The sequence below is a fragment of the Aedes aegypti genome, chromosome 2, assembly GCF_002204515.2.
Source record: "Aedes aegypti strain LVP_AGWG chromosome 2, AaegL5.0 Primary Assembly, whole genome shotgun sequence".
NCBI classification, from domain to species: Eukaryota; Metazoa; Arthropoda; class Insecta; order Diptera; family Culicidae; genus Aedes; species Aedes aegypti.
The window spans coordinates 309,680,506-309,708,425 of NC_035108.1; the positions used below are offsets into that span (position 1 = coordinate 309,680,506).

The window sequence follows — 27,920 nt, forward strand, 5'->3', positions numbered from 1 at the left end:
TCAAAAAATAATCCAAAGGTGCTGCAAATCATTTGAAAACGGCCTCTTTCTACACTTTTCTTGCACTTCAAGATCCATATAAACGCGTCCCTGATCCATCCAAAAAAAAAAAATTGTCGAGCAGTGTTATTATGTTCGATCTCTACGGTTAGATAATTGAAACGGTTTAGAATCCAACTAATCTATAGTCGGTTCTTTAGGGCATTAAGCCCAAGTTGCCACATCCAGCCCCATCCACATTATAAACAGCGCTTACCTCTTCATTTATAATGTTGAATATCAGATCCTAATGATTTACGCAAAATATAATTATTACCATTGCAAATAAATGAAGACAACTTGGTGTGTCTCAAAAAACAGCCCTTTTTTACCCGACCTGACCCTGTGACCCACCAAAATATCTTCGACCACAAGAAATTTCCAAGATCCCTTGTCCACTTTTAGGAACTAGATATGAGGGCCAGTATACTGACAAAACATAATTTAAATCCGTTAAGTATTCGCTGAGCGGTGAGGGTTTTAGTATTTTTGCTTTCACTCAGGCCTATACTGCCCATACTCATTATTTTATTACAAAAATATTGAAACAAATCTACTCCCGTCAGGATTTCTAGACTTTTGCATTATGATTTTCATTCCTACAAAAGAAGAAAAAGTACAATAACGGGGATAGAAATGATTTATAAATAACAACATTACTTATTCTTATGTATTTTAATGCCATCTTCACTGAAGGGGTAGATTTTGTTCTTGCCAGCATCAACTATAGCAAAATTAATTAAATATATACATTTTCTCTGAGTCCGCAGACTATCTATTGCCCTCTGATCCATAATCAACTTACTCGCTGGCAGGATCACCATCTAACGGTATGTAGTGACAGCTTTTTCGGACGTCGCAGAATTTTGAATTGTTTGTGATGTAATGGGACTGGTATGCGGGTATTTTTGCATTTGACTAAAGAAATACTCGGATAACGAGTCCCATTTGATTTAATTCCCTTATTTGGCTTTTAAAAACCAATGATTCAATTTATTTTAGTTGTTAACTATTGTTTTCTATTGCATTGAAAACATGTTCAGCAATGTCACTAATTTCAACTTCTACAAGTAGCGACAAAAGATGAAAATGGCACTCATGTTTAAATGCTTTTTTCTCGACACGATGATTTTCATGATGGGACTGTATTGCGAGTATGGTTAAAGTTTTGCATTCTAATTTACCCTCATTTGTTTTCTCTTCTATTGCAGATGTTTAGTATCTAAATTATTCGACGTCTGCTCGAGCAGTACGCTAGAGGAAATGGAGCAGCAGGACGAGGTGAAGGTGGCGTGGGGCATGGGAATCGCAGGTCACGTGGCCGAGAGCGGGGAACCCGTCAACATACCGGATGCGTATCAGGTAGGTATCACACACCGCATGCAGCATCATTCCACCATATCCTTCCATATGTACCATGAACGGGAGGCCTTCTATAGTCTTGTGGTAACGTCCACGGCTACAAAACAAAGCCATGTTGAAGATATCTGAATTCGATTCCCGGTCGGTCGAGAATTTTTTCGTAATTTTCGACTTCCTTGATTCCCTGAATACCTGCAAGATATATGTACAATTATGCGAAAAATGGCAACTTTGACAAAGAAAAATCTCAGTTAAAAACTATGCAACTGCTTGAAAGAGGACTCAACTAAGAAACAGGCTCTGTCTCATTGGGAACGTAATACCAAAAAGAAGAAGAAGACATACCATCATTGGTTGCGGAGGACGTACGGTAATGAACGGAACTGGCATGTGTGCCTTGTGATTGATGTAACAAAAGCTGTTGAATATTCTAGTATTTTGAGTGAAGAGTGTTGATGAGCATTCGGGGTGTTATTTCTAGGCAGACACCCTAATGGATTGATAAATGAAGATGCTTCCAGGGACTACATACCGCCCATTCATTTTGAAATCAGAAGCAGCTTTATTTGATGAAGGTGGGAAGCGGTGTAATGACAACATACGCCATCCATTATGTGTGGCTAAGAGTGCTTTTGACTGGAGCAATGAGTCTTTAAGTACGTTGATAACAGATAGGTAGAAAATGACGTTGAATGCTGCTGAAAGATACTGATAGTCAGTCTTTTTAACGTTACCGATGAATTGATTTTTGAAGGCCATAATTCACAAGGACTTCCTAGCATCTGATTTGTCAAATAGACCTTGACTGATTATGATCATACAGAGTTAGGAGGACTTCTTGATGTTATTTTAAAAAGGTTCGAATATCAATCTAAATGAGTCCAGTGGTACAAAAACTAAATGTTAATTGACTTAACGCTTCTTCCAGCTTCGAACATACGTATTTGTTGGAAAACATGTTCATTGAGTGTATCCTTTATACCTCTGAAAACTTCACTATTTGCGAGTTTTAAGAGCAGGATGCAGGGAAAAGCAATGGGAAATGCAGCATTTAACGAAATTAAAAACTTTAAGCTGTAAGCCGGATTAGCTGTCAACTTCGTAATATAGATCCTGTGAGATTGTGGGATCCAGAGTGCGAATGGAAATGAGTGTGTTTCTGATGTTCGCACTTGGTTGAACGAGAACACAACTTCCATTAGCACTAAATTTGCCTACATCCCTTAATAACTTTAGTTTGGAGAGAACATAATTTATCACGTTAGGCTTTGGGATTTGTGTATTGTAGTGTCAGTGAAGTTGAAACGTGGGTGTTTTGTTTTGTCTGACAAATTACGAAGCAAATTCGTTATTTTATCAGTACGGGTCTGCTTTGATTGTATGACCATCGCATTTTACCCTTTTGGTAGTGTATGTTGTTCAACAGTTAATGATTAATGCCCTTGTATGTTTAAAATGTCAAAAACAGAAACATACCACGTCACCTCATCATGGAAGCGTTTTGATGTGCGTTGAATTTCTTCTAATGACAATGACGGACTCTGAACCAATATAAGCAACAATGACAATGTTTTCATCTGTACTGTTTAGAAAATTCTACTTCTTTTTTTCCCAACTGAAACATAATTTGCTTGTCAGTAATTAACTGAGAGCTTTCTTTGCCAAAGTTTCCATTTTCGCATTCTTATATCGTAGGTGGCAGGTGCAATGACACTCTATGTCAAGGGATGTCAAGAAAATTGTCAATACGATAAAATCCAGGAACTTCTGGGAATTGAACACACACACTTTTAGCATAGCTTTACTTTGTTGCCAAGGACGTTACCATAAGACAAAGAAAGACCCCATTTGGGATAATCACATTCTGCGAAACACATTGTCTATACTTGAACAGAACAGGAAAATGGTCGTACAGAGTAGAACAATGTGCACGTGTGGAACATCAATGTTCGCATTGAAATTATTAAGTGATGCGTTGCGAAATTTTCTGTTTTTTTTTCTAATTTGTGATTGAACTAAAAAGGTACTCAAAAGAATTGATTCAAGGGTGTACACACATAGAAATGTTTTTTTATTTATGCAGTGTTACACTTCAAGAGCATAGAAGAATTAACATATTTGTGAAGTGTGTGATTTTTACCATAACATTCATTGCCATTCATCACAAATGTTTACATTCCCCTATTGTTAATAAATACATTAGTTCTAACATGCATTTTCTTTCACAACCAACAGGACGAGCGATTCAACCGGGAAATTGATGTACAAACTGGCTACCGTACGAAGGCACTGCTCTGCATGCCCATCAAGGACGGCTCCGGCGATGTGGTTGGAGTAGCACAGGTTATCAATAAGCATGGAGACCAGTGCTTCACAGCTGCCGATGAGAAGGTAAGGTTTATTGGGTAAAAAATAATACACTTTCCATACTTCAATATTCAGGGGACGACTTATAGAATTATCGAGTTGTAGAATATACAGACACGAAATATCACTTCTGTCAGAAAGCAATATATTATTTTGTTGATAGTATTTTACAAACTGGATGTATGGAAATAAATTTACCTCTCACGTGACATCTACTTGTGGAGATATCGAATTATAGAAATATATATTTCTGGAAAGCACGATGTATGGAAATTTTAAAGGAACGAAAAATTCAGAGAGTAATAGAATATCGAGTTGTGGAGAGTCGACTGCATTTTAAGAAGAGTTACACACATTTGTAATAGTTCAAGTAAGTTCCCCAGGAAATCCAAAGTTCTTTCTTATCGTTTCACAATATTTTTTTTCTGTTCGGGATGAACCACTGCGACCAGTTTTCTTTGATCTTTTGTGGTATACCCGTGTCCTTTGTTTAGTGCATGTCGTTCTACTCCATTACTATTGAGAAATAATGAAGTAGTCGTTTTTTATACAAATATCATTCTTTAACATTTTGCATAGAGCCTCTTTAGAAAAAGATACCGCTATTTATACCTTTTGGAGAAAATAGTTTGTCACCATTAAACTCTCAAAAGCGCGCCCCTTAATCAGGTTCGGCCACTAAGCTGGTTGAATGATACTGATTTTGACCATGCATCGGTACTCTAGCGTATCAAATTATTGCTTCTACTTATAAGGTTCAAAGTCGTTTTTTGAAACTGTGAACAGGTTTCATCGCATGAGACATTTAGATTCCTTGAAACAAAAAGCTTTTTTTTTAGAAGTTAAGAGGTCTGCTACTCCACTGATTCGGAATCGTTTCCCTTCTAGATATCGAAAGATAAACTCTTGAACTTGGAAAGAAATTGTCTCATGCGTTGAAACCAACCTCAGATGCTGATTGAGCCATTTTTCCACTTCGACCTCCTCATCATCTAGGACAAATGGGTGGGTCTTAGTGGCTTGTTACTCTCTTATACTCTTCCGACCGTAACTTATAAGTATTCACAAGAACAGATACAGCAAGAGTGCAATTTGGTAGATCTTACCCCGTAATGCACCTCGAAAAGGTGATCTACCCGCGTTACGGGTAACACTGCATGTTACTGTATATCTTTCAGAATTGTTGAAATCCTTAAAAAAAATTAAGTTAAACAAAATTTGTTGCGAAGACGTAGATTAGATTTTCTTTAAAAAAAATGGAATTTCAATAAAATTTGTGGAATAATTATGGCAATGGCTAAATGAGACATTTTGAGAAATACACTAAAGGACATTAATTTTTGACTTTTAAATATTGTTTGTAGAATAATTGAGAAAACAAACATAGATATTTTGAAACATATTTTTGGGAAATTTAAGAATTTTTTTTATAAAAAAAAACATATTGAAAATGCTTAAAAATAGCCAAGAGCAATTCTCGCTGAAACCAGGCCGCCATCGGCACTAATCGTTAGAATACCAAGTTTTTGTCACTGATTGCTAGTATATGCTAAAACTGAATTCTGTTTAATAATGAGATATGTCAACTTACTTACTTTACTTATGATGGCGCTACGTCCTTCAAGACATGACCTGCACCACAATGTTATGCCAACTAACTCGATCCATGGCTGCTAACCTCCAGTTTCTCCACTTCCAAGATACTGCTCCTCTTGGTCAAATCACCTAGCTCGTAACGCTCCTTTACTCCTTCTTTGTACCGGCCAGATTCGAGGTGAACACCATTTGTTGTTCAGCATTCTCATAACGTGTACCGCCCATCGTACCCTTCCAGCTTTGGCGACTTTCTGGATACTGGGTTCACCGTAGAGTTGCGCAAGCTTGTGGTTCTTTCTTTTTCTCACATACTTCGCCAAAGATCGTCCTAAACATACGTCGTTCAAAAACTCCTAGTACTTGCAGATCCTCTTTCAGCATTGTTCAAGTCTCATGCCCGTAGAGGACTACGGTCTTATCAGCGTCTCGTACATGGTACACTTAGTACGGAGGTTGAGTCTTCCAGACCACAAGGAGTCCGTAGTAAGCACGACTTCCGGCAATGATACGTCTTAGAATTTCTCTGCTGAGCGGTTCCACGCCGTTTCGCAAACCTGATTATTTTTGTATTTTTTGAATCGCCTGAAAATGTGCATACAGATTCTTTATGACCAAAAATGCCATTATGCACTTTCAGACCGCCATTTTGAACCTCGCCTTATTTTTGAGAAGGGCGTATCGGAAAATGCAAGGCAAACCTTTAAAAAACAGTAACTCGAAAACGGTTTGTCCGGTCGATTTGAGATCTTCTACAAAGTTGTAGGTATGCTTATGGAGAAAAATATGCACGGTAAAAAAAAGTAGCAGATTTTTTTTTTATTTCAAAAACAAAATTTTAAAATCGATTTTCTCCAGAAACGCAGTTTTGATTTTTTTTATATTTGGATATGTTTTAGGGGACAACTTATGTGATTTATTGCACAATGTTTCAAAGTGGAAGAATTATGGACAAAAAAGTTATGATTTTTAAAAATATTACAGATTTTGAAAAAAAAAAACGAAATAGAGGAAAACAATATTTATTCATGTGATTATTTGAAAGTACAGAAAAATTGCAATTGAAAAGTGCTTAAGTAATATTTAATATTATTTTCTATAATATTAACAATGCCAAACAACTAAATGCAGGAAAACAAGTACGAAGGTGAGCCTCATCGACTTATGTACCGAAATTTTCTAACAAATATCATTTTAGTGTTAACAAACATCTCTAAAATGAAAAAAATCAGAGGATCTCATTTCGGGGTGAAATTGTTCACTTGTCAATGCCATTATTGTTAATTTTCAAAAAAAACTCTACATAATAAATTTGAACTCCCTGAAACCGAATATGCTTGTCAAATTCTTAATAATGCAATATTTATATAAATAATGAATAGTTGAATTTCTAGAATTTCGCGGAAAACGCCTAAATGTATGCAATTTCCTAATAAAATTGCGATAATATCTAGCAGAAATTTAATTATTTTAACCATATGAGCTAATTGGTACAAGTTTTGGTGATGAAATCTGGTTTGGAGATATATCTCAAGCATCCTCACAAACTTTCAGGTTTATACCATGTTCAAATCCTTGCTTATAAATAGAAGTTTATAGGTGTTTGTCAATACTGCACCGTGCATGATTTTGAAATTGATAGTAATAAACATTCTTTAACGCAAAAAACTTCACAACACACAATTCGACAATAGTTACGACAAACAACGTTCATTTACTGCAGCTTACATTGATATTTGTGCTCCATTACGAATGAATGAAATCGTGTGATACGATGATCAATTTCACCCTTCTGATCAATTGCACCCGATTTTACGGTACTCCAGGTGCCGTGTACAATAGTTGTATAGTTGTGTATTACAAAAAAAAAAATCATACAATCAATTCTTATTTTAAATATTGAATGACTAAACATACAGTTCAACAAGTATTTGATTACACTAGTCTTCTAATATCATAGATTCAATTCTCAAACACTGCGAAATATTATGCAATCCTGCTGGAGTTCTTCAGTTTATTTTTCGCTTTTCTTCCAGAACATGCATTCTTCTGGAAATCTTTCTGATATGCTATCGGGCATTCCTATGTAATTTTTTCATATACCTCCATAAATTTATTTGGGATTCCTCCGGCAATTCATCGAAAATCGTTCCGAAAATACTCCTAGAAATCATCAAGAAAACCCTCGAAGATACTTCCGGATATCCTTTAGAAATTCTTCCGGCAATATTTCTGGAAATCTTCTAGAGAAACTTCGGGTATTCTCCTGAAAATGGTTCTAAGGTTGTTCCGGATATCATTTGAAGATTCTTCCGGAAATTCCATTGGGGTTTTACCGGAAAATAGTTCTTGGTATTTTCCCAAAATCTATCTGGTATTCATCTAGAAATCAATTGAGAAGAATCCCTGAAGATAGTCGGAAGAATCGATGTAGGATTTCCGGAAAATTTCCAGATGGATTTTTGAAAGAATCCAGGAGAGATTTCTGGCAGAATCCCAGAAGAATTTTCTGAATCTCCGTATATATTCCACATCAATTTTAAGAAGAGTCCCTTTTTTGAGATCAAAAGTCTTAGAGAGAACGTTGATTAGTTGATTAGTTAGGGAGGAAAAAGATCTGGGTTTCACCTTTGGTCGTTGGTGCGATCCATGGATAAGGAGGAAAATATAACTTCTACTTATTCAAAGGTTATTTTAGTAATGACGAAAAAATGCAGGTATCGATATCAAATGAAACAAGAATCGACACACGTACCGTTTTCACTCATATTACGAACACATAAGGCCAACAGTGGCTTCAAATCTGATAAGCAGAAATTATTGTATATTGTATATTATTTTTTAACGAAAAAGTACGGAACAACATTTTGATTCAAATGCCATTCAAATTCATTCAGTCTCATATTCCGAACAGCACAAATAAATCGTATTCAAATGCATAATTTCACAAGTGAATTTATCTGAGTTAGTTTTACTGGCCTTGAACAAGAGAATCATCACTACTCTTAAAGTATAAAATAGATAAAAATACGTTAATAATGGTTTTATTTTCAGGTACATTGATGACATATTTCAATGAAACCTTTCAACTAAATCGACATACAAAAACCCCGTGCTCGGAATATGAGCCGGTTCGAAATTTGGGACAAAACACCAACAATTTACCAAGAAATATTTTCTAGTTTACTGCATTTGGCGTTTGTTGTAACAATCTCAATCAAGTTAGGGATGCATCCTTTTATACCTTTAACCTTTTCAGTTTTTCAACGTTACGCAGAAATTATTGAATCAAATTTCATAAGCTTTTACCATTCAATTTGGATAGCGCGTGCTTAAAAGTCGACAACATCATTTATTATCATTCCGCTAACCGGATATTCGCGTGATGGAATTCATTTCACGGCAGCCATGTATGCGTTGTTCTGGGAATTAAATTTCCCCCGGGGAGAACCAGAAGCTGTACAAATTGATCTATTTTAAAAGGGCTTTTATACGCTTTTATGTTCGCTTTACGGTGAAATTGATGGAAACCAAATTAATGGTGCAACTCATACCACCCGGTATCATAGAATGTAACATAAGCTATCCAACAGGTATCCGATTGCAAGAACAACGTTTTCATTTTAGCCTCTCTTTTTTTCTTGTCTATTTCTCCGAATTCACAGGTATTTTCATCGTATCTGCAGTTCTGTGGTATTGGGCTTCGAAACGCTCAACTGTACGAAAAATCACAACTGGAGGTGAAACGCAACCAGGTTCTGCTCGATTTGGCCCGGATGATTTTTGAGGAGCAGAGCACAATCGAGCATATGGTGTTTCGGATACTGACCCACATGCAGAGCTTAATACAATGCCAAAGAGTTCAAGTGAGTATCAGTGAAATGGGGTGGATGGAAGCTACTGGTTTCAAATTCATTTATAATTGGATACAACACGGCATCAAATAGTGCAATCAGTTGCATGTGGAGTCGCATGGTAGTTTACTATTTTATGGAGAGTCCAAATTAAATTGAAAGTCCTTCTGCTGCCTATAGGCTTTTGCCAAAACGGTTTAATGATTAAATTTATCAAGTTGGGCATCGTGAATATTAACGACTAGGGAAAGTAGGCCGGTTATTGCCGCAGTGGTTCCATATTTGGCCATATATGAAATTTCGATAACTTTCACATTTTTAACCTTCCAGTCGTCACCACCGTCAGATCTACCACGCTGCTGTTGTGATCGTCAAGCGAAGTTTTTTCACCAGTGTTGTACATAATACAGCAGCGCGACGACTGAAGTGTTAAACTGTTTTGGAATGTTTTAACATCAAGATATATTCTATATCTTACTGTTAAAGTACACGAAACCTTTCAGAATGTGGAGACATTCAAGTTATCATGAATAACTAAATAGAGAACCAATATGACCATAGCTGGCACACCTACCCTATATTGTATCACTAATTTTTTTTTATAGAAATGTAGACTTAATAAATACCTTAAAACTGTTCAACTATTCGAGAGTTTAAGTGACCTTCCTCATTTATTGGCGTCATTTTGTTCAATCGCCACAGTAAAGAAGCTTTAACTTCATAGCAAACAGAGCTATAACTCGCGTTCATTATCTTAAGGGTGTGTCTGCGGTGACAAATTTCTCTTCTTCGATTTTCACTTGAATTACTGACGGTTTTGAACTGCTTTTTTAGGTTCAGTAGAAAGTGATTATCGTCTTTTGTCATGCTATATCATTGAATGTTACAAACACTAATGTATAATAATATAAAGAGAAATCGATCACTACAGATAGGCCTATATTGTACTAAACATTAGAGATATCTGTAATATTCTGCCTTTTCATAATTTGCATGGGCGTTTGAAAAGAGGAGCCAAATAGTATCAGACACAATGAATAGCAGGATTTTTTGACAAAAAAAAACAAGTCTTAAATCAAAACAGATCTATTCAAATAATTTAAACATGGTTAAGTTTTTTTTTTCAAATCGATGGAAAAAATCAACCTGTTGTTGTGCCCAACAAAATTGACCTTGGTTTGTTTTATTCCAGCATAAATTCATCTTGATTTTGATCATTTTTTAAGTAACTTCACACAAATAAACTTATTATTTAAACTGGAAACTACATTTTTCCAAGGGAACTTATTGTGTTTTGAATTCTTAAGAAATCCCAAAAAATATTTGATTGATTTCCAAACATTTCTAGCAACATCTAGATATTCATTTATTGTGACGAATTGTAAAAAAAAAATGTTTAGAAAAAGTTTTATCAATTATTGGCAGAATCCATATTTTTAGTGAATTCTTGTGGAATTCCAGGGCGGAATTCCTAGAGGCTTTCTGCCAGAATTCTGGAGAATCATGAAGATAAGGAAAAAATTATGCTACAATTTAAGGATAATTTTTACTACAAGATTCTGATGGAACTTCTCGAGATTTTATTTTTAATTTTTTAGATATATTAAAATTATCCTGCAATCATTTATAAAAAATTACTTATCTTAAGTGGTTCTTATGTCCATCTCTTGTTTCAATCTGCTTCAACGTTTTGTTGTTTCTCTTTCCATTGCACGAGACGCTTTCTTGAGGACTTTCGTACAAAAATCGTTTCATGTTTCAAAAAGTAATACTTTTAAAAATGTTGTACTTAATCCTACAAAAAAACGCTTAAACTTTTCTTTGAAGTATATCGTCAGGAAATTCGTCAAAAAGTTTCAGAAATTGTATGGTCAATTCTTGAATTTTCCGATAGGAATTTAACAAATTCTTCCAAATATTATTTGATCTGAAATTTTCCAACTAGTTTCTTTAGAAGTTCTATTGTATGTATTACTCTAGAGATGTGATATAAAATTAATAGGTTTATGGAGTGATTTCTATAGTACAGTTTTTGCTCACAAAGTCGAAATTTTCAGTTGTCAAAAACGGAACCGTGCCAAAATAGGAACCTTTTTTTCTCGTTCTCAATTTTTTAATAATTATTTTTTAAATTTCATTAGGATGGTGTTACATGATCCTTACGTAACCGTTTGACCGTGAAACATCAGAAAAGGCAGATTTCCGTAGGTTAGGACTATGCTATGTATCTATTGACTCGTAATATTAATTTTTACAGGCGTTCCAGTTATGTCGTTTAAACGTTGTTTTTGTCCCTTAAATAAAGGCTTGCAATGTTTTTAAGCTTCATGTATACTATTTGTATGCATGGGCCATGTTGAAATATTAATCGTATACGTTACCTTTATTCCATAACTGGACATTTCCTTAAAACTGCGTAACAATACAGGAATACAATAAATTCATTCATTAGAGTCAACTTGGAGAAAATTCGCAAACAAAGAATTGCTCTTCTCAATTTTGTCTCTTGCAAAGTTGAGCCTCTCATACCGATCGATTGCTTCACACAACAATTAAAGTATTTTTCGTAACTGAACCGCATAAGATCCGCATGATCTATAAATGCGGCCCGTCATTTCATAGAACACATAAATAGGCTTCATATGATTTGAATTTGATACGAGTTTCTATTGTGTTTTAGAAGTTTAGATTGATGTTTTGATAGTGTCCGATATGAATCTTCTGGTGCTCGTTAGGAATCCACAGTAACCCACTGGGACGCTGAACAATCTCCATAGCATTTCACAGAAGCCCGCCTAGATTGGTCAGGATCTCGCTTCGGATCCCGATGGAAATTTACATATGCCCAAGAGCTCGCTAGGAATTGCGAGGATATCGCTAAAAGATTTTAAAATAGTCTAATCTTCAATGGGAACTCTCAAAAGTCTGTTAGCATATCCTAGGCTACTGCTAGCTATCCTAAAATTTACTGGACACCCATTTAAATATTTTGCAAAAAATAATCAAAATCCACAGTATTCCGATACAAAAGTAACCACCAGAATCACGCTCAGTATACTCAAGAATCCACTCAAAAGATTTAGAATCCCTTAAAAATTCTCTAGAATCCTGTTTGGAAACCACTCGGCTCAGCTAAAGATTCCCAACATTTTTATATTGTCTTTATTGTTTTATGCGGTTCGTATCCTTGATTAAAAATCTTGATATAACACGCAGTATATCCTAGCCTGCAAACGTTGTTCCAAATATGACTGAAAAGTGAAAGAATGATTTTGATTAAGTGTATCAATTGCTGGCAGACTCAAATAGGCTGGTTACGCAGTATGAGTGCTTGAGAAAAAAAATGTTGGAACTAAAGTTGAAATACTCATAGATGCTAATGACTTCATGAAATGTTGCGAACACAAGACCGCGTACGGGATCCCTTATAATTGGATTTTATGAAATATTGACCGAGTTTTGAAATGCGATCAACGTGATGCTGACCTGCTGTTCCAATGACTATAACAGAAACGATTTACAAAATAAATATTTATTTTGACGGAATTTTAAAATGTTGCCAAAAACGGAGCATGCCAAAAACGGAATCCCACTGTAATTTGAATTAGTAGATATGTTTTTCCTTAGTAAGTTTCTTTCAAAAAGCTCCAGAACAAACGTTCAAAAAAATTCGCTGGAAATTACTTGGAAACTTCCTGGAAACGTTTAAAATATTTCAAATTTTCTCAGGTTTAATAAGATAATTATTTCTTGAATTTTTTTCACAAAAATGTTGAGAAAAATTACAATATAATTTTCGACATAGAATGATTGATGTGAGAAATTTAGAGATCGATCCGCGCAGAACTTCTCTGAGAAATTACTATAAGCATTTTTCCAATTGAATCCTATTTAATTGCTTATGAAGCTCTTGGAGAATATTTCCAGATATCCTGTAAGAATCATTTGATATTTTGTACAGAATGTCCTAGATATGTTTTGCTGCGAATAGTTCAAGTAATCCTTTAAAATTTCCAAGAGATTTTTTGAATAATTTGTAGAAGGAATCTTAGAGAAATTTTAGGAAAACCCTCTTAGGCAAAGTTGGAAAAACTGTTGGTGAACTCTCTAAATAATTAATGGAAACAATCATTGAATGATGATTTTAAAGACAACTTCGGTGGGACTCCGAAACTAAACCTTTTTCTTAGAGAAACCCTTAGTAATTCCAGATAATCCTAAGCAAATTATTGATGAAAAACTGGATAATGTTTTAAATCAACAATCGGAATTCATATGTAATAAGTACGTAGGAGAATGGTTTCTCATGAGAATCCCATAAGGAACCAACTAGATGACTGCTTGGGACTAACAGGCATCCTCAATGTGTAGGGACTGGTCATTAGAGCAGTTCAAAATTGAAAAACAAGTTTGAAAATCTAATCTCCCATATCTTCCTTGCCTTTGTTACCATCCTTACCATAAAAATAATGTTGTGTAAAATTTTCAGCTTTTACGGTGGTGATTTAAGGGTGGCCCAAAGACAATGTAGGTTTTTATGGAAATTACTATGTTGAAATATTGAAATTTCATAATACACGTTAAAACTGGAATATTAGTACAAACTCATCATCCCATAGTGAATACTCATTCTTCAAACCATAACTCAGAAATTCCCTGAAGAGTGCAAATCAATCTGACGGATAGGAGAAGAGATATTCATGAGTTTGTATGCTACTTTGTAGCTTCATATGGGATTGTAGCCCTGCAAACATCCACAAAAATCCAAAACAAAATTAGCTCAAAGGGATTTGTTTTTTCGGCAACATCCTTTATTAAGATTTTAAGAATGAGTTTTCACTATGGGATGATAAGTGTATGCTTACATTGTAGTACTAACATGATTGGAACATTTTTCAAAATTTCTTCTTACAAGGGACGGTCACGATGGTGTTACACGGGGTTTTCAACCGGACTATTTTTGTTAGATTCTACATGTCTAAATATGAAAAACCTCAAAGCCTTTCGGGTGATGGACCAGTGGTGTAGCCAGGAGGGGCTCTAAAAGTCGCAATTTTGTACGTATATTATATTATTAGGCTAATTGGAAATTTCACAAAAATATTTTTTTAGCATTTATTGTGATGGTAGAGAACAGAATTGACATTAATGTATGTTTAAAATGTATTTTATCCATGCCATAGGCGCAATTGGGATGGTTTTTTTTTTATTGGTATACTATTCTAATAAAACCAAATTTGCTTTGGTGTCCATATTCCATGTTACTCAAGCCAATGGCATAAAAATACATTATAAACATACATTAATGTCAGTTCTATTTATACTATCGTACTAAATACTGAGAAAAATCTTCTTGACAAATTTTAAATCGACTCAATAATATTATATTCGTACAAAATCGACCCTTCCTGGCTATACCACTGGTCCATCACCCGAAAGGCTTTGGGGTTTTTCATGTTTCGACATGTAGAATCTAATAAAAATAGTCCGGTTGAAAACTCCGTGTAACACCATCGTGACCTTCCCTTGTTAGTAATTTCTATATATACCTATGTTGGCTTTGGGCTACTTTTAAATCACCACCGAAAAAGCTGAAAATTTCACAGAACATTTTTTTATAGTAAGGATGGTAAGGAAGATATGGGAGATTGGATTTTCAAACATTTTTAAATTTTGAACTGCCCTACTGGTCATCTAATTTAGGCAACAAAGACGCCTACCACGTCAGAAAGCTTACCAATGAAGGAAAGATGGAGGAATTTATGTTGCATTAAAGTGACTCCCACAGTCGACCGGATGTACCCCTGCATCTACGCCAGTTTCTACGGGAAGATGTAGGGGTAGTAAATTTATGGCAGAGTGGCTTGCTGTTTGGTTAGCTGACTGAGGTGTAAGGGAAGGAGTGCTATAATGATGGTAGAATTGAAGCGTAGGGAAACGTTTTTTTTCGTCTCTTGTTCTAACAAATACTATGAACTGTTATAGATCAACTGTGATATATTAGGAGTAGAAGATAGATGCAAGTGAAAGATACCACTACAAAGTACGAGGAAAGGGACGAGCCTGGGTTTGAACCCACGACCTGCTACTTATGAAGCAGAAGCAGTAGTCATTAGATCACCAACACTGAATCCCAGGAGCAATGAGAAAGGAATTTCTTAAAATAAAATTGTTGAATGCCTGTCCAGTAACTAATCCAAACAATTGACTAATGATTCCTTCATGTTCATGAGGATTCCTTCATCCTCATTGAATAACTTGTCCAATGTTTTTCGTAAATTTCTCCAACGATTTAAAAAATGTTGGAAAAGAACTTCACGGATTTCTCCTTTAATCGCTTATTTGACTTATTCTACAATTTCTCTATAAGAAAAACTCTTCAACTTTTTTCACGCATTACTTGCCTCAAAAGTTCCTGCTGCATTTTTTTTAGGACTTCCATCTAAAATTCTTCATAGATTTCTTTACAAATTCTGCAAGGAACTACTCAAGAGATTCCAAAAAAAAATCATCTCAGTTTTTGCAAGAGTTCTTTTAGGAATTCTTCCAAAGAAATTCTTTGAGAAATCAATGACAAAATCCCTAGAAAAAATCCTACATTTACTGTGAGTACTCCTGAAGGAATTTCAGGGGAAACTTCTGACAGAATCCCAGAAATAACTTTCAGATTATTCTATGCACCGATCTATGAATGGACATCTGGAGTAATGTCTGGCAAAATGGCTACAGGCATCCCTGAAAGGATTCAGAAGTTCCTATTTTTATAACTAGAGAAACCTATCAATCTGTAAAATACGTTTAACGAAATTATGAAAGAATAACAGGACAAGTTCCTGGAGAAGTACTGGAAGGAATCTTGGGCTGATTCTGAAGAAATATCTGATAGAATTCCTGATAGAACCCTTCGAAAAAACTCTGTAAACTCTGTAAGGAACGTCAGGAAGAATCTCTGGAGAAAGTCTTGCATGGTTTCTAAAGATTACCCTGGATGGTATTAATTTTTTTTTAAAGATTCTCTGGAGAAATTTCTGAAGAAATAATTGGATTAACTCTTGGAGGGATTCCTATGGAAACTACTGGAATTTATGAAAAAGTACCAGAAAAAGGAACTGGAGGAATCCCTTGTTGCTACGTCATTTATGTCAGTAAGCTGTCTCTTTTCTCGCAGATTAAAATCATCTGGAAATCAAGACCAAACATCCAAAAGCCCGATGGAGAACTGATTGTCAAAGATCATTCTAACAGAATTTCAGAAAGATTTGAAGGATTTCTTCCAATTAATTTGTTCTACCGAAATCCTTCAACAAATTATCCAAAAATAGGATGGGTTTCTACCAAGCTTCATATCTGCAAGCTTCTTTGAATATAAAAAACATGTTATTGAACCTTTTGGGAGGCAACTATCGGCTGATGATAGAAATCGATAAAAATTTCGCCTGGAACTCTTCAAAACAATTGTCCGATATCCAACAAGGATCATCGCAGAAAATTTAATCTAGGAAATATTTGTACTTCATATATTAGACGATATTTGATTGAAATCTTGCCTCTGAATTCGAAACAATTCTTATAATGGTTTAAAATAAAACAGTGCAAAATTTTGATTTAAAATTCTTAATAAAGAAACATATAGAAAATCTCGCGAAAAAGCTGGTGAAATCTTCCATGTATTCATCCGCAAATATACCAGAAGTAAACGTAGAAGTTCCGCTGGATTCTTCTAGGAACAAAGTGAGTTAAATTTTCTAGTTTTCGCTAGAAAAATTTGCTTCCGATAAGGAAAATTATGCTATTATATTGCTTATTGACAGGATGACGTTGCCAAGTATTTTATCAGTAATTGTGTAGATAAAGAAAAAAACAAATCAATTAATTTTAAAGGATATTCGAAATACAAAAAATCTAAACACTGCTTACATTGATCCTTTGCAAAACAAGGGTGGTAAGATATTTCTCACATTTATTCATAAATCAAGAACAATTTCCCGTATTTATAATGGCTTCGAGGACCCCCTAAGAAGCTGTCACGATTCCTTAGGGGTCCGCGGACTACCGGTTGGGAATCACTGAACTAGAAGAATGTGTGCAAGAATCACGGAAGACATTCCTGGATAACTGCAAGAATTTTATGAGAAATTCCAAGACAAATTCCTTGATAAATCCACGGTGGAAGTACTAGTGAATCATGTGAGCAGAAGCTTCTACTATTCCTGGCAAAATATAGAAAGAATCTGATAATAAGACTAGAGAAATCATTGGAAGAAATCTCTAAAGACATAACTGAAAAAAATACATGAGAAATTCCTGGTGCAATTGTTGTTGGAATCTCGGGTATAATTCCTGATAAAATTTCATGTGGGACTGCTAGAGTATGCTCTTGAAAACTTTTCGTCAAATTTATTGTAATGTCTGGGAAAATACCTAAAGAAATAATTGGTAAATTTCTTGGAGTATTTTCTGGTGCAATTTCTGCAGGAATTTTTGGAGAAATACATTGAAGAATCTTAAGTAGAATTCCTAGAGACATCTTGAGAAATTCCTGATGGTGTTCACAAGGAAATCCCAGGGGCAATTCTACAAGTAATCACTGGTGGAATCTCTGGTGGAACAGCTAGTAGAGTTCTTGGGGGAATCTGTAGTGGAATTCTTGGTTGAATTCCGGAAGGAATCCCTGGGGAAAATCCCTCCAGGAATTCAACAAAAGGATTTCTTCATGAATCCCTGGTGAAGTTTCTAGAGGGATTCTTGGTGGTATTCAGAAAGTGTCGCAACTTCTGGTAGAAATCTTTGGTAAAATACTCGAGAATATCCATGATGAATCCATAATCTGGTGAAACTCAACTGTAGGAACTTCTGTAGGAATCTCTGGACGGATTCCTGATGGCATCTATGGTGAAATAACGAGCAATTCACTGATGAAATCCAAGGTGAAATTACTGGTTGAATTGAAGGTTAAATTTCTGGAGGAATTCCTGTTTAAATTCATGGAGGAAATAAGATGGATTATGATCAAATCTATTTTTCCATGACTTGAAGTTCGTGTAAATCGGAATAAAAAATTATAAAATTCGTGTCATCAAACAAGACAATTTTAAAGGGGCTGTCCATAAACCACGGGTTTTTTTTTCAAATTTTGGACGCGGTCTTTGCCAGGCCACCTCTCCCTTTCGTAAGGCTTTCGATTTAGCTCAAGAGCATAAATGCATGGAATATTCTCATTTCAGATCCTACTGGTGCACGAAGCTTCTAAGGGAAGCTTCTCACGGGTGTTCGACTTTGAAGCAAATGATCTCAGCGAGGACGAGGGTGATGCGCGGACCAGCCCATTTGAATCCCGGTTTCCCATCAATATTGGCATTACCGGTTATGTGGCCACTACCGGAGAGGTGTGTAGTCCGGCACTTGACAAATCTACTGTTAACTTCTATTGGTATCTTCGATTTCAGACTGTGAATATCGGAAACGCGTACGAGGACGATCGATTCGATCCCAGCGTGGACGAGGGGCAGAGCTTCCGGCACAAAACCATCCTCTGTATGGCGATTAAGAATTCTCTAGGTCAAATTATAGGTGTAATACAGTTGATTAACAAGTTCGACGAACTTGTAAGTATCACTGCTAGAAACATGAACCAAAAGCGTGTCTGGAATTTTCATTCTTTTAGACTTTTACCAAAAACGATGAAAACTTCGTAGAAGCCTTCGCCATCTTCTGCGGAATGGGCATTCACAATACACACATGTACGAAAAAGCAATCGTAGCGATGGCCAAGCAAAGCGTCACACTGGAGGTGCTCAGCTATCACGCTTCGGCCACCATCGACGACGCCGTCCGGTTACGGGTAAGTTCGATAGTGTTGGATCCTCCATAACTTTCTGTTTGAATATAATGATCCCATACTTGCAGCAACTCAAAGTTCCATCCGCAGCGTACTATCAGCTGCACGACTTCAAGTTTGACGATCTGTCCATGGGGGATGACGACACGTTGAAGGCGTGCCTGCGAATGTTCCTAGATCTGGACCTGGTCGAGCGGTTTCACATCGACTACGAAGTGCTCTGCCGGTGGTTGTGCTCGGTCAAAAAGAACTATCGGCACGTGACCTACCACAACTGGCGGCACGCGTTCAACGTGACGCAGATGATGTTTGCTATCCTGACGTCTACGCAGTGGTGGAAAATCTTCGGCGAGATCGAGTGCCTTGCGCTGATCATCGCTTGCCTCTGTCACGATCTGGACCACCGTGGGACCAACAATTCCTTCCAAATCAAGTTTGTTACACTGCTCAGCAATTGAACAATTTGTGCTGGACTTCAATTCCGTTTACTGTCTCCTATTCACAGAGCTTCATCGCCTCTCGCTCAACTGTATTCTACGTCAACGATGGAGCACCACCACTTCGACCAGTGTTTGATGATCATCAACAGCCCCGGAAACCAGATCCTTTTGAACATGTCCTCCGAGGATTACAGCCGCGTAATCAAAGTTCTAGAGGATGCCATCCTGTCCACGGACCTGGCGGTGTACTTTAGGTAACTGGTCACAATTCAAGTTCCAGTTTTTCGATCATTGATCATTTTCCCCCTAATATAGGAAACGGGGTCCCTTTCTGAATCTAGTGAAACCAAATACGCAGATGGGGCTGTGGCAGGCGGAAGAACCTCGGTCGCTGTTGCGGGCGATGAGTATGACCGTTTGCGATCTGGCCGCCATCACCAAGCCGTGGGAGATCGAAAAGCGGGTGGCCGAACTGGTGAGCTCAGAGTTCTTCGAACAGGGCGACATGGAGCGGCAGGAACTGAACATCACGCCGATTGTACGTTACAATGAGCGATGTGTGGGGGTGATGCTCTCTCATGTGGAATTTTATTTATTCGTTTTAGGACATCATGAACCGTGAGAAGGAGGACCAGTTACCAATGATGCAGGTTGGCTTCATTGATTCGATTTGCCTGCCGATCTATGAGGTGAGTAAGATGGAGAACACATCGTTTTAGAAGATTGATGAGGTATCTATCATCAATATATGAAAATTCAGAAAATTACACCTGTTTGATATTGCAAGAAGTGTTAATGTAGATTATTAGATTTTGATTAAAAAAAAACAACTAGCTACATACTTCGTTACCATTGCTTATAGAGCGAGATAATAATTTAAGCGATAAGTGAGTTACAAAAAAACGGCATATTTGAAACTAAACATCCAAGGTACGATAGATCTGTAGCCTTTTCAAAAGCAAAAGTTAGATGAGTTTGAAGGAATCTGTGTCGATTAGTCGTTCCGTTTTAAAGATTTTCTGATATTCCTTGGAGACCGACAGTTCTTAAGTTCGTTTTATGGCTAGAGTACTACCAGAGACCTAAATGCTCGTTACTCTAAAACAGTTACACAAATTCGATTAATTTTTTCACAACATACTCTCATGAAAGTATTGTTTCGAACACGAATAATTCGCAGGGGACATGGGGTAAAATGAACACCCTAAGCAATTTTTATATGTTCTTGTTTATGAAGTTGTCAGGATATTTGTGTCATGTACCAAGTTGGATAATTGTGATGGAACTAGAATGTTATCATCATTGTTTCAAATGAACATGTAACGGGGATAATATGAACATATACTTGGGAGCAGAGTTACTCAATATAAGTCATATCAGCTGATGGTCGATGCACTAAAACAATGAATATCACTAAAACTGAATATTAGGGCGGTTCAAAATTAAAAAAAAAAAATGAAAGTCCCATCTCCCATATCTTTATAAAAATAATCCTAAAAATTGTGGGCTTCGTGGCCGTGCGGTTAGTGTTACCAAGCATTTAGCCGCATCAAGTCAAGTAGTGTGGGTTCGATTCCCGCTTAAGTCCGGAAAAGTTTTCGTCAGGAAAGTTTTTCGACTGTGCCACTGGGTGTTGCATGCTAGTCCGTTATCTAGTGTGGTGCTTCCTTCAAAGGACATATTCGTCCACTGGAAGCATTAACGTGTCGGTGTCTTTTTCAAAATAGTGTTCTGTGAAATGTTCCGAACACGCTTGTACTGTAATGTAATTACAAACTTATCGTCCCATAGTGAAAACTTTTTCTTCAAACCATAATTAAGAAGTTTGCTGAAGAGAGCAATTCAATCCGACGGATAGTAGAAGAAATATGCATTAGTTTGTTTGCTATTATTTAGCTTCATATGGGATTATAGCCCTGCAAACATCTACAAAAACCCCAAACTAAATTAGTTCAAAAGGGATTTATTTCATCAGCAACAACCTTCATTAAAGTTTGAAGAATGAGTTTTCACTATGGGATGTTAAATTTGTACTTACCAACGTGTTTGGAACATTTTTCAAAATTTCTCCATAGTAATTTCCATATAAACCAACATTATCTTTGGACTACCTTGAAATCACCACCGGAAATCCTGAAAATTTCACAGAACACTATTTTTATGGTGAGGATGGTAAGGAAGGTGTATGGGAGATTGGATTTTCAAACATTTTTAAAATCTGAATCGCCCTAATGAATATATTATATGGGTTATATGAACAGATGCTGAGGGTTAAAATGAAGATGCCGTGGAGGACAAATGAAAACCATTCAAATGGAACGGGTTTCGGTAAAATTCTCAGAATCTTGTACATGATCAAGGCAGATTACACAGACATTCCTCAATCGACGGCACGTTTAACCGCGGCCCTCTGGATGTCAGCCTTTGTATTTTTCTCCGGTAAACTCAAGGCATCTGAAATACAATTCGGTAGTATTCGTCCTGCTTCAGTGTTCATATTAACTCCATCTTAAGAGGTTCATTTTTCCCTCGAAGAACCAACATCTACACATCATTTGTTGTTGAAAATTAACTTCAAATAAGAAAACGAAGACACGTACTTTGCTTTTGTTTACTTTTTCTAGCTCGAGTTGCTCAAATTTTTCCTGATTCTGAGTATCAGGGATGGTGCTATGCTCATTTTAACCCTTCCTCCTTTTACCCACACTTTCCCTATTCGTTTCTGGTGCTGCTAGTAGAGGGATTAATGGTCGTTTATAAATGGGAATATTAAACATAATATATTGCATTTATCAATTAGATCGAGCATACAAGGCTTTAAAACTAGGGAAATAGATTTAATAATATCATGTTCTGCATTGCAGGCATTCGCATCCCTCTCGGACAAGTTGTCCCCCCTGGTGGAAGGCGTGAAGGACAACAAAAGCCACTGGATCGATTTAGCACAAAGTTCCAAAGAAAAGTTTGCCAACAACAACAACAGCATTACCAGTCAAAATAAGAACAACAGCAGCATTACCACCGCGACTACCGAAGAATCCGGTGAAGAAAAATCCAACGATCTCAACAGACGGTCTTCGCTGGGATCGTCCAATAGTAACGTCCAATGCAGCAGTCCCAACCACGCGGTTGACACTGACACCGATACCCATAGTACGGGTAGTCATGAAACCAACAGTACTAGCAACATTGCGGAAAAGATCGTCGGACGACTCGGAGTTGACCTAACTACGACTACGGCCGCCTTCGCCGAGGTGCCATCCTATCTGATCGCCAAGAAAGAGAACGGCTGGTTGCACTCGGCGGGCAACGAAAAGATTAGACTCCTGCGGATATCCTCAGTGGAAGGGAAATCCACTAGCAGCGAGCCACCACTTTTGGACCAATGAACCCATTCGGGTTACCCTCATATAAGGAGAAAACCGAGAAGCACAAGCAGACTATTTACGACCACATAAAACAAGTATTCTACCACAAGCACACACGAATTTAATCTTAGACCGATTCTTCCGATAAGTGATTTCCATTACCTGCATGGTCTGACTCGTGAGGACAGTTTTCAGTTTTACTTACGTAGTGTTTCGATTTATTGTGTTAAATACAGTATAGGGTTTTTGATGCCATAATGCTCTCTCGCTCTGTGAATTGTTATACACGCTTTATGTATTGGAAGTTGGCGTCCAGCCACGTAAGAATAATTCCTCAATCTTACACTTAAAAAGTTTGAAATCAATCATTTTTGTTTTTAAATTGCGAGCATTAATTTCATCAATGTCTAAGTTCCGCTTTAAATTTACGTACATAAGTCAGATAAGCAAACAAGGGAGCAATCATCCGTTTAGATTTGATAAAAAATAGAACACCCACAAGAACCTATTCGACAATTAAGTTACACTGAAGTGGAGAAGAAGAAATATCAAATCAAGCAGCACTAGTCAGCAGGTTAATAATCTAATTTCTAAGTCCATTCGTACTATTTAAGAAGAAAACTATCATGTAGGTTAGTGTTATCTGAGAGTCCCCGATGTGCGTGTGATTGAGTGGCAGTCTAGTGACTGCTTTGAATGGCGAAAGCGAATCGAAAACAATAAAAAAGCAAAAGAATCCTAAAACCAAGAAACAACCACATGTGTTATAATGATGTATAATATATATGGAGCTGTTGATTGACGTTTCCTGGGATAGTTTAAATTCTGATTCTTGTGATAGGATTTCTGTAACGCAAGAGTTGATCAGTCCTAAATTAAATATTTCCTATATTTAAAGAGTAAATTTTGATGTGTATTCAATTGAGAACTTCAAAAGAAAAATCTGTCTCCGTGACTCTATACTTCTATAGTTTATTCTAAAATGTCCTTGATTCACTCGCTTATAGATCTTATTTAACGTATTTACGCAATCGGAAATGATTTTTTCCCATTTTTTTCAATAATAATAATACCATTATAATACCAAAGTGAGGTGTTGAATACTGAACAATACATAATTATGGTATAATACCAATATATCGTATAAATAGATTATTGCGAGTTTTTTTTGTTCTTCACGGGAGGTCTGTCAAATCAACCATGCGTCTCCACTGTTCGCCTATTCTGCACAGGAAAGCTTTTCAACTCAACTGCTCGCTGTCATTCCTAAATGCTTTAGCTCAAACGAAAGCAAAAGCTTCGCACTGCTCCGGATGCGGCGTCACAGAGGCAATGCGCATGTCCACCCCCAATTGCCATTATCATCAGGTTCGTCTGCCTGATAACTTGTTGATTGAGTCGTCATGGTATTGCCACCGCCTGCATCTCATGTGACTCGTCTCAATGAATGGAGCTTTGTCGCCACGGAAAAGGGAGTCGATGCAGTTGATTGCAGTTTGAAGCCCACCCATGGTGTTTGCTGAGAAACGACACGACGATGCTCTTGCTCTCTCAGTGATGTTTTCTCATTGTTTGAGTAAGATGTCTAACTGTGACAATAAACAAATTTTGGAGAAGTGAGAGCATATCTTGACGCCTACGCAGTATTTTGGGTTCGATGTTGTTTGCGGTTCACGTGTTCCTTCTAGTGCATTAACATACACAGGACCGACAAACATTAACCAGCTGCCTGTGGGCTGAAGCAGCTCTGTAACATTTGTATTAAAGAAAATAGTTCAAAAAATATCCTGGCAAAATAATATACAGCCGAGTCTTTTTTACGTGTTTTCTTTTACACATTTTTTTACACTGTCCGTTTAAGAAACAAAAATCAAGTAGTCATATTTTTTTATGATTTGTTGAAACTACCGTTTTTTACGCGGTATGTAAACGCCCGAGAAGTGAAATACAGTGAAACACAAGTCAAAGAATTATTTTTTACATTAATTATTTTAAAATTTAAAACACCTGTGTGATACGATATCTAACAGAGATATTATGATATGAGACTGTTATTTTATAAATAGTAGTAAATTTCATATGATTTTCTGATTGTGAATTTTTCAGTTTCAATGAAAATTCTTCTATTCGCTAATGATAACCATCAAGGGTATTTCAATAACTTTGAAACTCTTATCGGGATAACATACAACAAATTATCACAACTCTCTGGAGAGATACTGTCAACATTACTGTGCTCTATGTCCTGGAATGATCTTAAAAAGATGAAGATGTAATACATACTTTTGCATGATTTTATCATCACGATACTGAAACTACCATTCTATCGAACATATCGGAAATTTTACAGGAAATTCGATACTTCCATATTCCACCGTACTCATTTCCGTTTGTGCCAGATTTTTATAATTTTGGATTAGTATTTTCATGGTTCGGTTTGAATATTGTTATTTTTGCTAACAGCTTAGTATTTACCATAATTTTAACCCAGGTCTACAGAATTAAAAAACAATAATATTTTCCTCGATCTCTGAATTACTAGCCCAAGTGAGTAGATTATCAGGGTAATTTGCTATGGTCTTGGCAAGATTTCTGCTTGAGGGCTGTTAACAGAGACTAGACTATAGATACAGACATCATCTTCAAGTTATCTAAGCGTGCATTGTTCTTCTGTTGTCAATACCTGGAACATTAACATTATATGCGTGAGCGAACACTTGTTCGGCGTACAATGCAATAATCGAATTATTTCGCGAATCCGGTTAGGCGTGATTGTATCATGGATCGCATTACCAATCATTGGTGACTCCCAGATCTTTACCTTATCCCACTAACTTAATATCCTTTCCATGACAACTGTGGAGAATCAGAGGTATACTTGGACTTTAGTAACAACGGTTGTCTAACTAATATTCCTTCCCTTCCCCGATGACCGTAAGGACGTGGCCGGCGCCGTTATTGACTTTTGATATTTTAGCTCTCAATTTGTGCACATTGAAGAATGGTAAGTTAATCCCAAGCCCCATTCATCAATTCCCTGTGCAACTTCGATTTTTCTGGTCAATCACGGAGTAGCAACTACGAATTGTACGGTCATCTATGCTCATGCTCATGTTCATATGTTTGTGTGTATGTTTGTTTGGGTTGTGTTATTTTTTCCAGAATGTCATTTTCAAGAATGTCAATTCCCAGAACACCAGTTCCTCGAATGCCAGTTCCCGGAATGTCTCAATTCCCCGAATAACCACTTCCCCGAAAAGTGTTTGGCACTCAGAATTGTCAAACTTTATACATTCCTGGGTGATGAACATATTGGTCATCTAATGTGCCCCCTTCTTAATTTGATTAAGATTTTTACCGCGCTCAGCATTTTTGGAAACATGTGTATAGCTGAGAATAACCTCCTTCTTTGATTGCTTATTGCTCTTCCTGGTTCACCACCTTGCCACCGAAAACCTGCGTCACGTCACAATGTTACGCCAACTAACTCGATCCATGGCTGCTAACCTCCAGTTTCTCGATCGCCCTACACTTCCAAGATCCTGGTCCACTTGGTCAAACCACCTAGGTCGTTGCGCTCCTCTTCGTCTTGTACCGGCCGGATTCGAGGTGAACACCATTTTTGCAGGATTGCTGATGCATATATCATACGTCATTTATTTTAATTACAGCTATTTTGACCAACAACAACTTTACCTTCTGTATCAAGGTACTCAAATGGCTAGATCTTTCAGTTTGTTACGTATCGCCATACATTCATTCAACGCACTGTGCGTCAGTACAAAATCATTTCCATTTCATTTATCCATAAATAGTTCATACAAAACAAAAAAAAATGTTCTGGATCCCCGACCGATTTTTTTTTTTGATTTAAGTCGCAAAAATTTTTTTAGTGCAAAATTTCAGACAAATCTAATTTTTGTAATAAAGTTCCTCAAAAAAGACACCGCAGACCCCTCTGTGCGATAAATAGCTCAACATTTAGGGGGAATGGTCCTCCGGATATCTGGGGAGTTGGTGTCAGGCCCTGCAAGCCAGTCGTAAAAAAATCAAGCAACGAATTATCAACTAGGGAAGACGAACCGGGACAATCGGCGAAAAACACAGCGACGTAAAGGGACTAGCGATTGGAAGCTCGGTACGTGGAACTGCAAATCTCTCAACTTTATCGGGAGCACACGCATACTCGCCGACGTGCTGAAAGATCGCGGTTTCGGCATCGTAGCGTTGCAAGAAGTGTGTTGGAAGGGATCAATGGTGCGAACGTTAAGAGGTAATCATACCATCAACCAGAGCTGCGGCAACACATATGAGCTAGAAAACAGATTTTATAGTGATGGGTGATATGTAGAGACGCGTGATCGGGTGGTGGCCGATAAATGAGAGAATGTGCAAGTTTGATTCTCAATGATAAAGAAACTTTTTACGCGCAGCTTGAACGCAAGTAGGACAGCTGCTCAAGCCACGACGTCAAAATCATCATAGGACGCTCAGGATGGCCAGGAGGAGGAATTCAGACCGACTATTGGAAAGTTCAGCGCCCATCGGCTGACGAACGAAAACGGCCTACGACTACTTGATTTCCCCGCCTCCAAGAATATGGCCATTCGTAGCACCTACTTCCAGCACAGCCTTCCATACCGATACACCTGGAGATCACCACAGCAGACAGAATCACAAATCGACCACGTTCTAACATCAACTTTGACTACTATCTGGTGATGGTGAAACTGCGCCCAAAACCGACGACCACCCCAGTATGACCTAAGGCGGCTTAAGCAACCGGATGTCGCAACTACGTACGCGCAGCACCTTGAGGTTGCATTACCGAAAGAGGGTAAGCTGAATGAAGCCCCTCTTAAGGACTGCTGGAGAACAGTGAAAGCAGTCATCAAAAATGCAGCTGAGAGCAACGTTGGGTACGTGGGACGGAGTCGACGGAACGGTTGGTTCGACGAGGAATGTAGGTAGATTCTGAAGGAGAAGAATGCATCACGGGTGGTCATGCTGCAGCAAGAGACCCGGATGAAAGTGGAACGTTTTAGATGGAAATCCACCT

The 27,920-nt window shown here is 37.2% G+C and overlaps 1 protein-coding gene across 13 annotated transcripts in view; it reads left to right on the plus strand.

The window, feature by feature from the left end:
* The window catches only part of LOC5564986 (dual 3',5'-cyclic-AMP and -GMP phosphodiesterase 11), a 425,037-nt gene extending 401,272 nt beyond the window's left edge, over positions 1-23,765 (plus strand). For 12 of the 13 annotated variants that reach the window (XM_021845674.1, XM_021845676.1, XM_021845675.1 and 9 more), the window contains 11 exons: positions 1,251-1,401; positions 3,637-3,792; positions 9,027-9,227; positions 18,440-18,601; positions 18,662-18,820; positions 18,880-19,056; positions 19,122-19,486; positions 19,559-19,747; positions 19,809-20,031; positions 20,099-20,182; positions 22,358-23,765. In XM_021845674.1, coding sequence (XP_021701366.1) covers positions 1,251-1,401; positions 3,637-3,792; positions 9,027-9,227; positions 18,440-18,601; positions 18,662-18,820; positions 18,880-19,056; positions 19,122-19,486; positions 19,559-19,747; positions 19,809-20,031; positions 20,099-20,182; positions 22,358-22,882 — 2,392 coding nt within the window. In that variant the 3' untranslated portion in view covers positions 22,883-23,765. The remainder of the gene's footprint in view (positions 1-1,250; positions 1,402-3,636; positions 3,793-9,026; positions 9,228-18,439; positions 18,602-18,661; positions 18,821-18,879; positions 19,057-19,121; positions 19,487-19,558; positions 19,748-19,808; positions 20,032-20,098; positions 20,183-22,357) is intronic. The other variant, XM_021845673.1, reaches the window with a different exon arrangement.
* Positions 23,766-27,920: the final 4,155 nt, after the last annotated feature.